This window comes from Fusarium proliferatum, assembly GCF_900067095.1.
Source record: "Fusarium proliferatum ET1 genome assembly, contig: FPRO_scaffold002, whole genome shotgun sequence".
Taxonomy (NCBI): domain Eukaryota; kingdom Fungi; phylum Ascomycota; class Sordariomycetes; order Hypocreales; family Nectriaceae; genus Fusarium; species Fusarium proliferatum.
The window spans coordinates 995,847-1,007,860 of record NW_022194791.1 but is presented as its reverse complement, the minus strand read 5'-3'; the positions used below and the strand labels follow the sequence as shown (position 1 = coordinate 1,007,860).

Genomic DNA, 12,014 nt, shown 5'->3' with positions numbered 1-12,014 from the left:
TGGTATCTTTCCGAACATCCATGTAAGACAAAGATCGCCAAAACACGACCAACAGGAGGGAAAAAGGTCTGCCTCTTCTGCTTGACTGCGCTTTTTTTCCCCCTTCTCGCAATATAGAATCCTTCATGTTGCTGACAATTGACTTGGGCCAAAGGTCTGCTTTGCTTGGCTGCATTAGAAATCCTTTGCCTTGGCCAAGCCTATGACATTTCTCAACCGACGTTGACTGGAGCGGCTGTACCTATCGTAAAGTCGCTTACATCGCAGCAAAACAGGCTCTGGCTCACAAACCCAGTATAGCAGCCCTCGAAGATGGAGTCTAAGGTAGAAACAGGCCCTGCGGCGACAAGAAATGACGATGCCTACTCGGTCTGGTGGGAAGAGCCAGCTGATCGCGACCCAGAAAACCCCATGAGCTGGTCAAATGGTCGGAAATGGGGTATGATTGCCACGATATCGTTCCTCTCTTTCTTGACGTATGTACCCTCCCATAGTATTCGCAGAGGAACGTCGCTTACCAGTGTGCAGGCCACTCGCATCGTCAATGATGGCACCAGGAGTACCCCAAATAATGAAAGAGCTTGGAAGTTCAAACGACACCGAAGCAACCTTCGTAGTATCCATCTTCATCCTTGGCTTTGCTTTCGGGCCCTTATTCATCGCGCCACTCAGCGAACTCTACGGTCGCATACCTATATACCACGTCTGCAACAGTCTCTTTGTAGTCTTCTCAGCATGCTGCGCTCTGTCGAATGGAGTGCCCATGCTTATGGCATTTCGTTTCCTGTCTGGAGTATCCGGCGTGGCTGTCATCACTTGTGGCAGCGGCTCTATCGCTGATATGATGCCACCGGAGCAGAGAGGCCGCGCCATCTCCCTCTGGTCCCTAGGACCATTGACAGGTCCCGTCGTCGGTCCGGTATGCGCAGGGTTTCTTGTTGAGGCCAAGGGCTGGAGATGGGTGTTCTGGATCATCACTATTGTTGTAAGTCTCGAAAAGTATTGATATGATCCTTTGTACAGTAGAGTCTAACCTTTTTGCCAGTCTGGAGTTGCTGTTCCGGCATCATTCTTTATCTTACGAGAAAGTTACGCGCCAGTACTTCTCGAGAGAAAGGCCAAACGCCTTCGTGAAGAGACAGGGAATGACCTGTATCAGCCTCGCACGAAGGAGAAAGGCACCGCAAGAGAGCTCTTTCTGGCGGCTATCATCCGTCCAACACGCATGTTCTGCCTCAGCTTCATAGTGATGGCGATGTGTGTCTACCTCGCCGTGGTGTACGGTATCTTTTACATCCTACTTACAACATTTACGTTCGTTTACAAAGACGCTTATGGCTTCAACTCCATAGGCGCTGGCTTGTCCTTTATTCCTGGCGGTATCGGGAATATCCTGGGACTTGCTTATGTCGGAGTACTCAGCGATAACTTGATCAAGAAGCGCAAAGCCCAAGGTCTTGAACACCAGCCTGAACAGCGGTTGCACCCCATCATCAGCGTACCGACTGGTCTAGCTATGGCGTTGGGTCTTATATGCTATGGCTGGACTGCAGACAAGCAGGTTCATTGGATTGCCCCGATGATTGGAACTGGCATCGTTGGATTCGGTATGCTTGGTATTTTTATGAGTGTGCAGACATACTTGGTTGACATGTACACGACTTATGCTGCTTCCGTCACAGCGGCCAACACAGTACTGAGAAGCGTATTGGGTGCCCTTCTTCCTCTCTGTGGACTACAGCTCTACGACAGTATGGGCTTGGGGTGGGGAAATACGCTTCTTGGCTTAATCGTGCTTTTTCTTGCGCCATTTCCATGGTTGTTTTATCAATATGGCGGGAGAATTCGACAGAGTCCCAAGTTCAGGACTGACTTTTAAGTCAAGCCAGTCAGACAGACCTATGTATAATTATTCATGGCAGTTTCAGCCACCTATTATCCTTTGATAGCCTATATCCATTGTAATAAGATCAATTAAAAACTGGGAAGAACTATCAGTGTAACATGAGGCTACTCTACGATATATCAAGTGTTAAAGACAGGTTCTTGGGTCATTCAGCTGCATCTGTGAATTCATCAGGTAGCTATGAATATGACTCATTCATGAAGCATGAGACGCTTTGATTGTGTAAGATCACATGGCCTCGCTATTCATGAATAAATGATCGTCAGATACGCAGATACGCCCTATCTCACGCCTGAGCCACTGCAACTAAGATGGATGACTCCCGGTGATTACTGTTTAGTTCTGATCGCTGAATGTCGCCAAATCCGGCAACTGTTTATCTCCTCCTCTCTAGTGGGCTTATCGAGGACCCAGAACCAATAAGAGTCACACACATGAATAGGCTGAATCAGACCTAAGGGTCCACACTAGACTTGCACCGACTTTCTTCGGGCAGGCAGTTGATGGTCCGTATGTGCCGTGCCACTATGATCCATGCATGTATGCCGCAACCTAACGCGTGGACCAGTGCCGCCAAAAAAAGGTCCATCCTACAGTCAGAGCGTTGGTGACCGGGCCAATAAGAAGCGTTTGAAAGCACCAGAGAAACGTCTGAAACAGCCTCGGGTGCAGCAGCCGGGGCGAACGGTGCAACAACACCATCCGGAGGGTCAACGAGCGTCAAGGTCCACTGCAGTCCATGAAGTCAATATGGGGAGTTTATGTGAACCTCAGCCTCAGATTACCGAAGTTTTTCATTCCTCCATAATTGAGAGTAAGGACCGAGAGAATAGAGATATATGGCTAGTAAGTATTCAACTACCTAGCTCTGGCATTAGTTAAACGGGCCGGGCCGTATCGGCTCCGAGTCCCGGCGTTTAGATTAGTTCTAAGATAGTTCGCGCTCTGGGCTGACACCCCGGGATTGAAGGATTGAAATGCTTGTATTATTTTCTGCGGCTTATACCTCCGCAAAACGACTTATTGTGGCAAATGGGGTTGCGTTTTACCAAATTTCTTCCGATATATGCTTGGTTTATTTACCTCTCTTTTAGGTCATAGGGGTCCAGTAGGATCTCGGTTCTGCGGCTTTATCTGTGCGGATCTGAATGCCAGTAAATCATAGAGTCGTATGAGGATGCAAGCCCCGTCTATACTCCGTACTGCAGCAAAAGTTCCTAGTCTTGGCGTGGACTGTCTCGCTTACACAACCAAGGCGTGATATATAATAGAAAGTGTAATAGAGTATTGACTGGTAGGACAGTTTCTACGAAAAGAGTCTCAAACGGAGCAAACAGTCTGCGGTGATTATAAATGCTGTGGCTTTGAGACATTCTCACCATGTAAGATATTACAGCGCTGACGAATTACGCTTTTGCCCCGTGGGGGGCTCTGCAGTTGCGGCGGAGTTGGTAAGGAGGGTCCTATGTTAACTGGGTCTCGTTGATCACTTTCCTCCTCGAGATTCATGAAGCGCTCAGGATTCGTAGAATGTAACAGCCAACGGCAGATGCGGCCCTTTTTACGCTTTGACGGGCTCAGCAACAGGCCGTATGGCCCACATAACTCTATCACAGGAAGCGGCGGGGTGGGTGAGGTGGTTTTCGCTTATGTAGATCCATGTTGTCGTATATTCAGTCCTCTCGGGTTACTGGATACGCAATCATTCTGGGGGACCCCTTAGGCGATGGGAATCTTACCAACTACTAGCAAGCAGCATACCTCAAAATTTTGATATAAACTCTGCGCTCGTGGTAGCATTACAACCTGCAACCCCCTCGTTACACCATTACCATGTTCAACACTTGGAAGCAGAACAGCAACTCATATGTAGTCCTCCCCACAGGACCACCATTTGAAAAAGCTCAAAATGGAAAGCCTCGACGATCTGCTTGCAATCCCTGCCGTACCCGAAAGGTATGTTTCAGCCGCTCCGTCATCTAAGTTCATGCACTAACCTGGTCCAATGTGACAGATACGTTGCACAAGTGAACCTGATGGCTGCAGAAACTGTCGTAGTCGGGACTTGCAGTGCGAATACGGGACCGAGAGTGACACCGAGCATAATTTTGGTTCCGTCAAAGGAAGGCGACAGGTGAAACAGAAAGAGACGACTGGATCGAGATCTGGAGGTCTGATGACTCCTTTCACCGATGCATCCTATAGCGCCGAGGACGATTCCGGAAATCTACAAAGGTCCAACATGAGTGAAGCGGTAGTTCAGGAGCCCGAGAGAATGTATTCTGAACTTCATCACATGGAACCGGATTGGTCTGAATTTATGTTTGGATCTCCACAAGACATATCGTTAACTCCTACAAACTCTAGAGACTTCAGTCATGACACAACGTTCGATATGACCGTCAGCATGGACCAAGCCTTGAACTCGCCCGGTAGCTTTCTGACTTCACCTCCATTAGAAGCCATGCTTGATGAGGATCTCTATCCACATGATAGTTTCCCCTTCCCACAGTCGGGAATATCAACTAGTGGAACTTGGCCAACAAGGACAGGACAACTCCATGACCAGGGCCCATCGGACGATAGAATATCATCTTGTCAATGCTCGATCACTCCCATGGAAACCTGGGAAGCCCTCACAATCAACGTCTCTTCTAAGCACCCCACATCTCAAAAGTCCATACAGGCTCAAAAGTCAGCTATATCAAGGTGCGAAGAGATGCTTCATTGTTCAGAGTGCCCTTCTCAATCACGGAATGTCATCCTTCTCATCGACATTTGTGCGAAGCTGCTTGACAGTCTCAAGTTACAGGACCAAGACCTCCAAGCCGACCACCAGCAGGTTGAATATCGACCAGCGGTATATGAGATGGCAAATAATCAGGATGGCGACGATGACAGTCATGTGAAAAGGAATTTATGGATGTCGAGGATGAGAAGGTTGGGCCGGTTGATAGCGAAGGTCAGTGAATTGTTAGATGGTGATCAGTGGTTTGCTCAGAGGAGACTGCTTCAGGATGTCCAATTGCGCTTCACGGGCGTTATGTTTGGCTGGCAGCATTAGTAGGAAATATGATAGAATAGCATTGCCAATAGATAGTGCTTTAAATCAAGTATACAGAACCATCAGTCTAAATTAAGAGTCCGACATGGCAGTTATAAGTAAACCACAATATAACAACACTTACGTTAAGTAAGAAAAAAAAACCATAAATAGAGCAATATTAAATAAAATGAATTAACCTGAAACGGAAGTCTGGTGTTGGACTAACACGGCACTATCACTACGGGGGTAGTATACCTTACAGGGATAGGACACATGAGAACCAAAAATGCGACCGAGGGGAATCGAACCCCTCTCTAACGCTTGGAAGGCGTTAATGCTAACCACTACACCACGGTCGCTGGTGATTTGAGGCGATGCCTCTGGTGTTTGTTGGAGATGGCAATTGCAAATAGAATTATATACTCACATTTTGAAGAAGAGAACCTAAATATATTGCACCGTTTTCTAAACTCTTTCTACACAATCACTACCTACTTAGATCTCTTATCGTCACAATAAAGTTTTCCAATTCTCTATTTACTTATCTTTAGGCAATTATGGGGCTTATACATTCAGTCTTATTTATAAACATTCGAAACTTTAATACGGTCTATTTCTTATTTCATTCCAGATCATAGACGGATTCTCTATTATACATGCAGAATTACATCTCAATAGCCAGCTTGCTGCGAGCTCGGAGCTTATATCCATACTTAAACATGACGAAAGGGATCAAGCTCAGTACAGTACCAAACAAGGCGAGGATGAGACCAGCATACTGACTTCCGACGTTGTGGAAGAAAGCATTGGCGAACAAAGGCGTAACAGCGCCAAGAGTGTTTCGCATAAGACCCTGACCAGCAATGGCAGAAGAAGAGCTCTCACCATAACAATCAGCGGTGTAACTGTAGGTACTTTCAAAAACGAAATAGATACCAAAGGCAATGGGGGCAAGACCAATTGCGGGACCAACCCAAGAGACATGAGAGTATTGGGTAAAGCTGTAGATGAAGAGACCAATGGGGAGGAAGACAGCTCCGTACATGGCGCCGTAGAGACGGGCTTCGGGGGTGACCTTGACGTTGGGGTCGGCGACAAGACGGTCAAACTTGCGCATCTGGAGGTGATGAGCCAACCAGCCAAGGGTAGTACCAATGCAGAGAGAGATGTAGGGAAGGCCACTGACACCCTCGCCCCAACCGTGGTGCTCCTGGAACGTGATGGGGATAACCGAGAGGAAGAGGAAGACAACAGCCCAGCAGAAGGCGATCCAGAGACCGAAGGCGAAGACGACAGGCTCAGTGACCAACATGTGAATAGCCTTGACGGAACTGGCCTTAAGCATGGCCTGAAGACTTGGAGTCAGGATATCACCAGCCGAGACGTAGCGCTCATCACCAGTAGCTTGTCGGAGAGCTTTAGCCCGCTTATGGAGAGCGACACCACCACGGGTCTCAGGGAAGTAGAAGAAGATAACGAGTAGCAGAGGAACATTGGCAATGCCCTGAATACCCTCAATCCATCGCCATCCAATAGCCTGGTCAATGAAACCAGCGTAGATGGGAGCAGCAACGGTTCCGAAGATAGCGACCCAACTGAACATGGCCATAGGTCGACTTCGGTGGTGAGGCTCGTACATGTCGTCGAAAGTACCGCCGACAAGAATGGTACCGACGCAGCCGAAGAGACCGAGGAGGAGTCGAAGGCCAATGATGGTGTCGATGTCCTTGGCGAGAGCGAGACCGATGAAGAGGAGAGAGAAGCACAGGAAGGAACCGGCGTAGACAACCTTGCGCCCGACCAATTCACAGAAGGGGGCTAGAACCATGGGTGCAACAGCACAGCTGATGTTGAAGGTGAAAAGACCCAATTGACCCTTGATGTTAGGGGCATCGAGGTCCTTACACATGCTGGCAATACCTGAGCTGTAGGCAGTTGTAGCAAGACCGATGAACAAGGTCATCAGGTTGAGAATAGTTGATATAGATCGCTTGTACCAAGGATTCCAGTTAAAAGGGTTTTCTTTATCGCCAGTCGCGAAACCAAGCACGATGTATTCCTTGCCCTTCTCGTTCACAAGTTCCGTCAACGTAAGAGGCATATCGATATCAACAGTCTTGATAGCCCCAAATTCCGGGTCGACGGACTCATTGCTTGGATCGACATATTTACCACCAACAATACGCCCAGCAAGGGGTTCGCCCTTCTCATTCTTCAGAACCTCAAGGTCTGTAGACTCGGGATCCGAAGCACCCTTATCCTCACTGTGTCTTCTTGAAGGGGGCGCAGTAGAATTCTTCCTCGAAGGAGCAGCAACAGAGTTCTTTCTCGAGGCCGGAGGAACAGCAGAGTTTCGTCTCGTGCCCACGAACGAATTCGCTCTGGAATTGGCATAGAAGCTCGTAGGTCTTGAAGCAGACGGTGACCCCAGAGGCAGAGGGGACCCAGGCCTTGAGTTAGGCGCAGAGAAAGACGGGATATAATTAGACATGATGGGTTGGGTGTGATAAGAAGAGAGCGTGCGGTAAGAGGGAAGGTTGACTCAGGGGAAGAGAGAGATAAGAGATATAAAAGAGTTTTGGGGCATCATTTCGTCTGGCCCAGTATGATGACATCGATTGTCTCGTCTTCCCACTTGTCTTATCATCGCACGTTGTCTACTTCCGCGCATGTTTGGTCGTTGCGAGGTGTGGAGTCGTGGTGTTGGTCCACTATACCACCACGAAGCCGCCGAGACTCTGTGGGTTTCCCATCACGACTCATGTTTGTTGTTATGAACAATAGATGATGTATTGCACTACACTAGTTCCAGGGGCAAGATACACTAGAACAATTCTTTTTCTTCTGGAATTCTAATTGAAGGCTTGACATTGAGACTTGTCGATGGTTAACTCGGTGGCCATTTTCATATTCTCGATAGGGCGGTGCCTTTTCGGGCTTAAGGTGAGATTCCAATTAAGACGGCGGAGTGTCCGGAAGCACCGGTCCGCTCGGTGTGGGTCTCGGTCCGAGAACATATGACGTCGAGTCGAGATAACTCGGTGTTAAGGCAGATCCTCTCCTATAACTAACTTATCAAAACACGATCCAGATATTAAAATTTTCATACCTTGCTAGGCATATTCCCGTGGTGATAGCACAGTGGATCATTCACAGCTCTACAGCGTATAAATGATGCCTTGCGTCACATCAATCTGAAGAGTTCTCACTCGGTAGGTTGCAAGACTCCGAGCCTTGGCCTGACTCGCGTGCCGAGATGTTGTTCCCATGATGATTAGATCCCTCTGTCATGAGGCTCTGGGGGGGACGAGGATAGGAGAGTCCTCCTATCGCCAAGACTTCCTATTCATCAGCATATGGACGAGGATCGTGTGTTGAGCTTCCGATCCCTGAGTCTTAGTGAGGCGATTCCAAGTTTCTATCATTCGATGCAAGGTTTGTTTTTTCAGCTCGCGTGTGTTACTGCAGTGAAATGAGGACCCTTTCTTTTTCTCCTCATCAACCAACCAACAACTCGGCCGAGTTACATTCTACACCGTTACACGTCACATTCAAAACTTGGAGAAGAGACCCGGAGAAAGCCATCCATTCTCTTGGTAAACTTAAAATGATGAAATGTCAGAATTCCAGAAAAAACGTCTGAGGAACGGTTGCATCCTGCAAACAAGAACCACTGTTTGTTCTTATCAAATTCCGATCCAGGGCGGAATGATCCCTTGACCCACTGATAGATAAGTGCCGTGAGGCTCCCAGTGGATCAAGTCATGCACGGTCTCGGTGAGGCGGCACTGGTGGATCCTTGAAAGATCTTCCTTGGCGGGCGACCATCGGAGGGGACAGGGATGGGTGCAATGCACGCACTAGGTTAGTGAAAAGCTTCCATACGGGTTCCAGAGAATCTTTGGGCGCAAATCAGCTTGTGTTTTTCTGCTCTAGGAAAGATGTGATGACGACATTGTTTGGTGGCGTGAACCCAAGGAGTTGGTGAATTTTCAAAACATCAAAGCACTGACTAGTGTTTCTACGGTAAGATATTTGAGATTGAAAGATGAGATGCCAGGCGTACCACTTAAACTCTATGGGTTAAAGTGAGGATATGCATAAACCTCACAGGAACTCTTTAAGCTTGGCTTTATATGGTGTCGATTTTCTCCGAGCTTTTCACTATAAGGTACTGTTACCTTTCTGTTAATCAACCAGTTACAGAACGAAGGAAACAACAGCTTTCTATATTTTATAGAAACCATAAAGTCTAATAATTTTTGTTCTCATCTTACTAGATTCTAGGTATCTATCTATGAGAATTTTATTATAATCGCGATGGCCCTTAATGCTGTCTTTATTGCTGTACTGATGTCCCAATTCAACTGCTTACCCTAGAACACTTGACAACATACCGTTGAGGCTACTGTAGAAACCTATTACACTACCACTTCAAGTCTTGGGTACTCTTTTCAGACTAAACAATTCATCCTTCAAAACACTTCGAGGGCGGTAATCGCGCATCTCGTTTGGCATCAGTCGATCAGTGGGGAGATCACATGATCCCCACTTCCTAGCAGAAACCATAAAACCAATACGCTCAGCAACCCCTCCTCAACACTCACGAGCCATATCCCCATACACATCCACATCAAATCAGCCAAAATGGTCTACACAATCGTTGTCCACCTCTACGCCAAAGACGACGAGGAGTCGCTCAAGAAGCTCACCGCCAAGCTCATCGAGGCTAGCCGCGTCTACTCCAAGGACAAGGAGACCCTCTCATGGCACGTCATGCAATCCACCGCTGACCGACGGGCTTTCACCATTGTTGAGCGTTATGAGCAAGAGACCGTAAGTAACTTATCGATTGAATGTAGGATTATGTGCTGATTGTGTTGCAGAGCCAGAAGTATCATCTTGAGAACCCATACTGGAAGACTTTCGACCCTTACGTCATTCCCCTGCTGGAGAAGCCTATGGACTTGAGAAGATTTGAGGAGCTTGATACTAGCAAGGACGTTGAGGTTCCTCAATAAATGGAATCATGTCAATTGAATAGGAATTGAATTGCCAGAACTAAAATTAAAAATCTTTAGTAGTAAGCATACTGTTTCTCCAGTATTATTAGCGTTGTCCTGCTGTGACTGAGTAGAGTTGCTCGATATTAGGTATGAAATGCCCAATACCTCTTAAATGGCTGCAGATACGCCATAATCTTAATTGTCCGCTTTGAGCGCAGGGTACTTTGGCAATGGCCAACCAGCCTTCTCCTCGCTCGAGAACCTTGAAATAAGATAAGGAATTCTCAGAAGGCATACGAACCAAGCAATCCACTGAATGATCGTAACACCTAATTGAGTATCAGGTATAGCCCGCCGGATAAGCCCAATCTTGATATTCTGAACCTCGTCAACAAATGGTCGTAGCACTTTGTCGTAGTTCTCGAAAGCCAGGGATAAATTCTCTGGGTTCTTCTGAATCTCACCCGCTAGCACATAGGCACCGATGAAACCGAGTGTAGTTCCCATGCCACTGAACGGAGAGGGACAATGAGCTGCGTCACCTAGGAGGATCACACGGCCTTTATGCCAAGTATCTGTCTGAACCTGGACAACTTCTTGGGAGTAAAAGTTCTCTGTTGTCTTCATGCCCTCCAGGAATCGGTCTGTCTGCCATCCTGCACCGCGAAATCTTTGTGTCCAGAACTCTTTCTGCTGCTCAACAGAACCTCGATGAATACTGGAGACTTCGGGAGAATTGTCTTTGAGAATGAGATAAACTTGAGTCTCAGTTGAGTTGTGCGTCCGACGGAATATCATTCGACCTTGTGATGCTTGATATGTCCTGCGGATATTACTGTCCCCTTCTTCGCGTGGGATGAAATAATAAGCCATGTGAATACCGAGTTTTCGGTAAGGATCCGGAGCATCCGCTGGTCCAATAGCTTTTCGAACTCTTGAGCCCTGACCATCTGCTCCGACGAGGATATCAAAGGTATCCGATGTCCCATTAGAGAAGTGCGCAAGTACACTCTTCTCATCTTGCTCGAAACTTTCCACAGTTGTGTTGAAGATATACTTAACATCCTCCTTCGTTGCATCGTATAGGATTCTTACAACATCTCCTCTCATGATTTCAAACTCAGAGGTTATGGACTGGGCGCCTTTGCCTGATGTATTGGCGAGCACTGTTCCCAAGATCTTTCCATTGGTATCGACGAAAGCAACGCCTGCTTCGTCAACTAGCTTGGCGCGTATCTCATCTATAATCCCCATTACTTTGAGAGTCGCAATGCCTTGTTCCCGGAAGTCGATTTGTGCACCAGTTGCGCGTAGAGCTGGGAACCGCTCGACGATGGTTACTTGATGTCCAAGACGGGTGAGCCAGAAGGCCAAGGCTGGTCCGGCACAGCCGCCTCCACATATCAACACTTTCAATGGTGCCATCAGAGTCAGTTGTAAGTGTTCGAAGAATTCGTAGAAGCTGCGGTATTCTTGAAGAAGTTTTCCCTTCCAGATAAATTTCGGTGTTTTTCTGCAAAGGTCGCAGTAGACTAGAGATAAAAAAAAAGGGGTTGTTTGCAAGAGCGCGATGCTTTCTCATGTTTAGATGAAGAAACCGTGGCCTTCTTATACACTTCCTTTGGCACGCAATAAATCCTTCAAAGACTCATACGCAACACGACGGATATGCGGCATCGCCAAACCAGCCAATGACATCATAGACAGGAGCACCTCTAGGTGTTGTTTCAGCTGAAGTTAGCCCGAGCTTACGGTGCCAAAACTCTGAGGCTAAGGAGCCTTGCGATAATTGAACGGGTCAGTTATTCAGGCAGATTGAGTCACTTGATATCACCTTGACTGGTGGTCGCGTACCGAGTTGTATCGGAGGTTCCACGATACCCATGCCTTATGACAGCTCGACTTTAAGGCAAACTTTATTATCAGATCATGCTTCTATGGGAAACAGAGGGTTTCTATCTGGGTGACGCCAAGAACTCGAACCTAGGGATATTATCCAGTCCTCGAGCACGACAGTAGGCGCTCCGATCAATATAGCGTAGGTACTTATATGCCA

The 12,014-nt window shown here is 47.5% G+C and overlaps 5 protein-coding genes and 1 non-coding gene across 6 annotated transcripts; 3 read left to right on the top strand and 3 right to left on the bottom strand.

Annotated features, from left to right (window-relative positions):
• Positions 1 to 312: 312 nt before the first annotated feature.
• On the top strand, positions 313 to 1,879 carry FPRO_03451 (uncharacterized protein; the record flags this gene model as incomplete). Its single annotated transcript, XM_031226335.1, has 3 exons — positions 313 to 476; positions 529 to 985; positions 1,046 to 1,879. The coding sequence occupies 3 exons, from the start codon at positions 313 to 315 to the stop codon at positions 1,877 to 1,879; spliced, it is 1,455 nt and encodes a 484-aa protein (XP_031076882.1).
• A 1,860-nt stretch (positions 1,880 to 3,739) lies between these two features.
• Positions 3,740 to 4,970, top strand: FPRO_03452 (uncharacterized protein; the record flags this gene model as incomplete). The annotated part of the gene is made up of 2 exons (XM_031226334.1): positions 3,740 to 3,862; positions 3,921 to 4,970. The coding sequence occupies 2 exons, from the start codon at positions 3,740 to 3,742 to the stop codon at positions 4,968 to 4,970; spliced, it is 1,173 nt and encodes a 390-aa protein (XP_031076881.1).
• A 269-nt stretch (positions 4,971 to 5,239) lies between these two features.
• Positions 5,240 to 5,311, bottom strand: tRNA. The gene has a single exon. It is a non-coding gene; the product is annotated as a tRNA-Gly (tRNA).
• A 305-nt stretch (positions 5,312 to 5,616) lies between these two features.
• On the bottom strand, positions 5,617 to 7,443 carry FPRO_03453 (uncharacterized protein; the record flags this gene model as incomplete). The annotated part of the gene is made up of 1 exon (XM_031226333.1): positions 5,617 to 7,443. The coding sequence occupies one exon, from the start codon at positions 7,441 to 7,443 to the stop codon at positions 5,617 to 5,619; it is 1,827 nt and encodes a 608-aa protein (XP_031076880.1).
• A 2,156-nt stretch (positions 7,444 to 9,599) lies between these two features.
• On the top strand, positions 9,600 to 9,973 carry FPRO_03454 (uncharacterized protein; the record flags this gene model as incomplete). Its single annotated transcript, XM_031226332.1, has 2 exons — positions 9,600 to 9,788; positions 9,839 to 9,973. 2 exons carry the CDS (start codon positions 9,600 to 9,602, stop codon positions 9,971 to 9,973), a joined length of 324 nt encoding a protein of 107 aa, XP_031076879.1.
• A 180-nt stretch (positions 9,974 to 10,153) lies between these two features.
• Positions 10,154 to 11,383, bottom strand: FPRO_03455 (related to 2-polyprenyl-6-methoxyphenol hydroxylase and related FAD-dependent oxidoreductases; the record flags this gene model as incomplete). Its single annotated transcript, XM_031226331.1, has 1 exon — positions 10,154 to 11,383. The coding sequence occupies one exon, from the start codon at positions 11,381 to 11,383 to the stop codon at positions 10,154 to 10,156; it is 1,230 nt and encodes a 409-aa protein (XP_031076878.1).
• Positions 11,384 to 12,014: the final 631 nt, after the last annotated feature.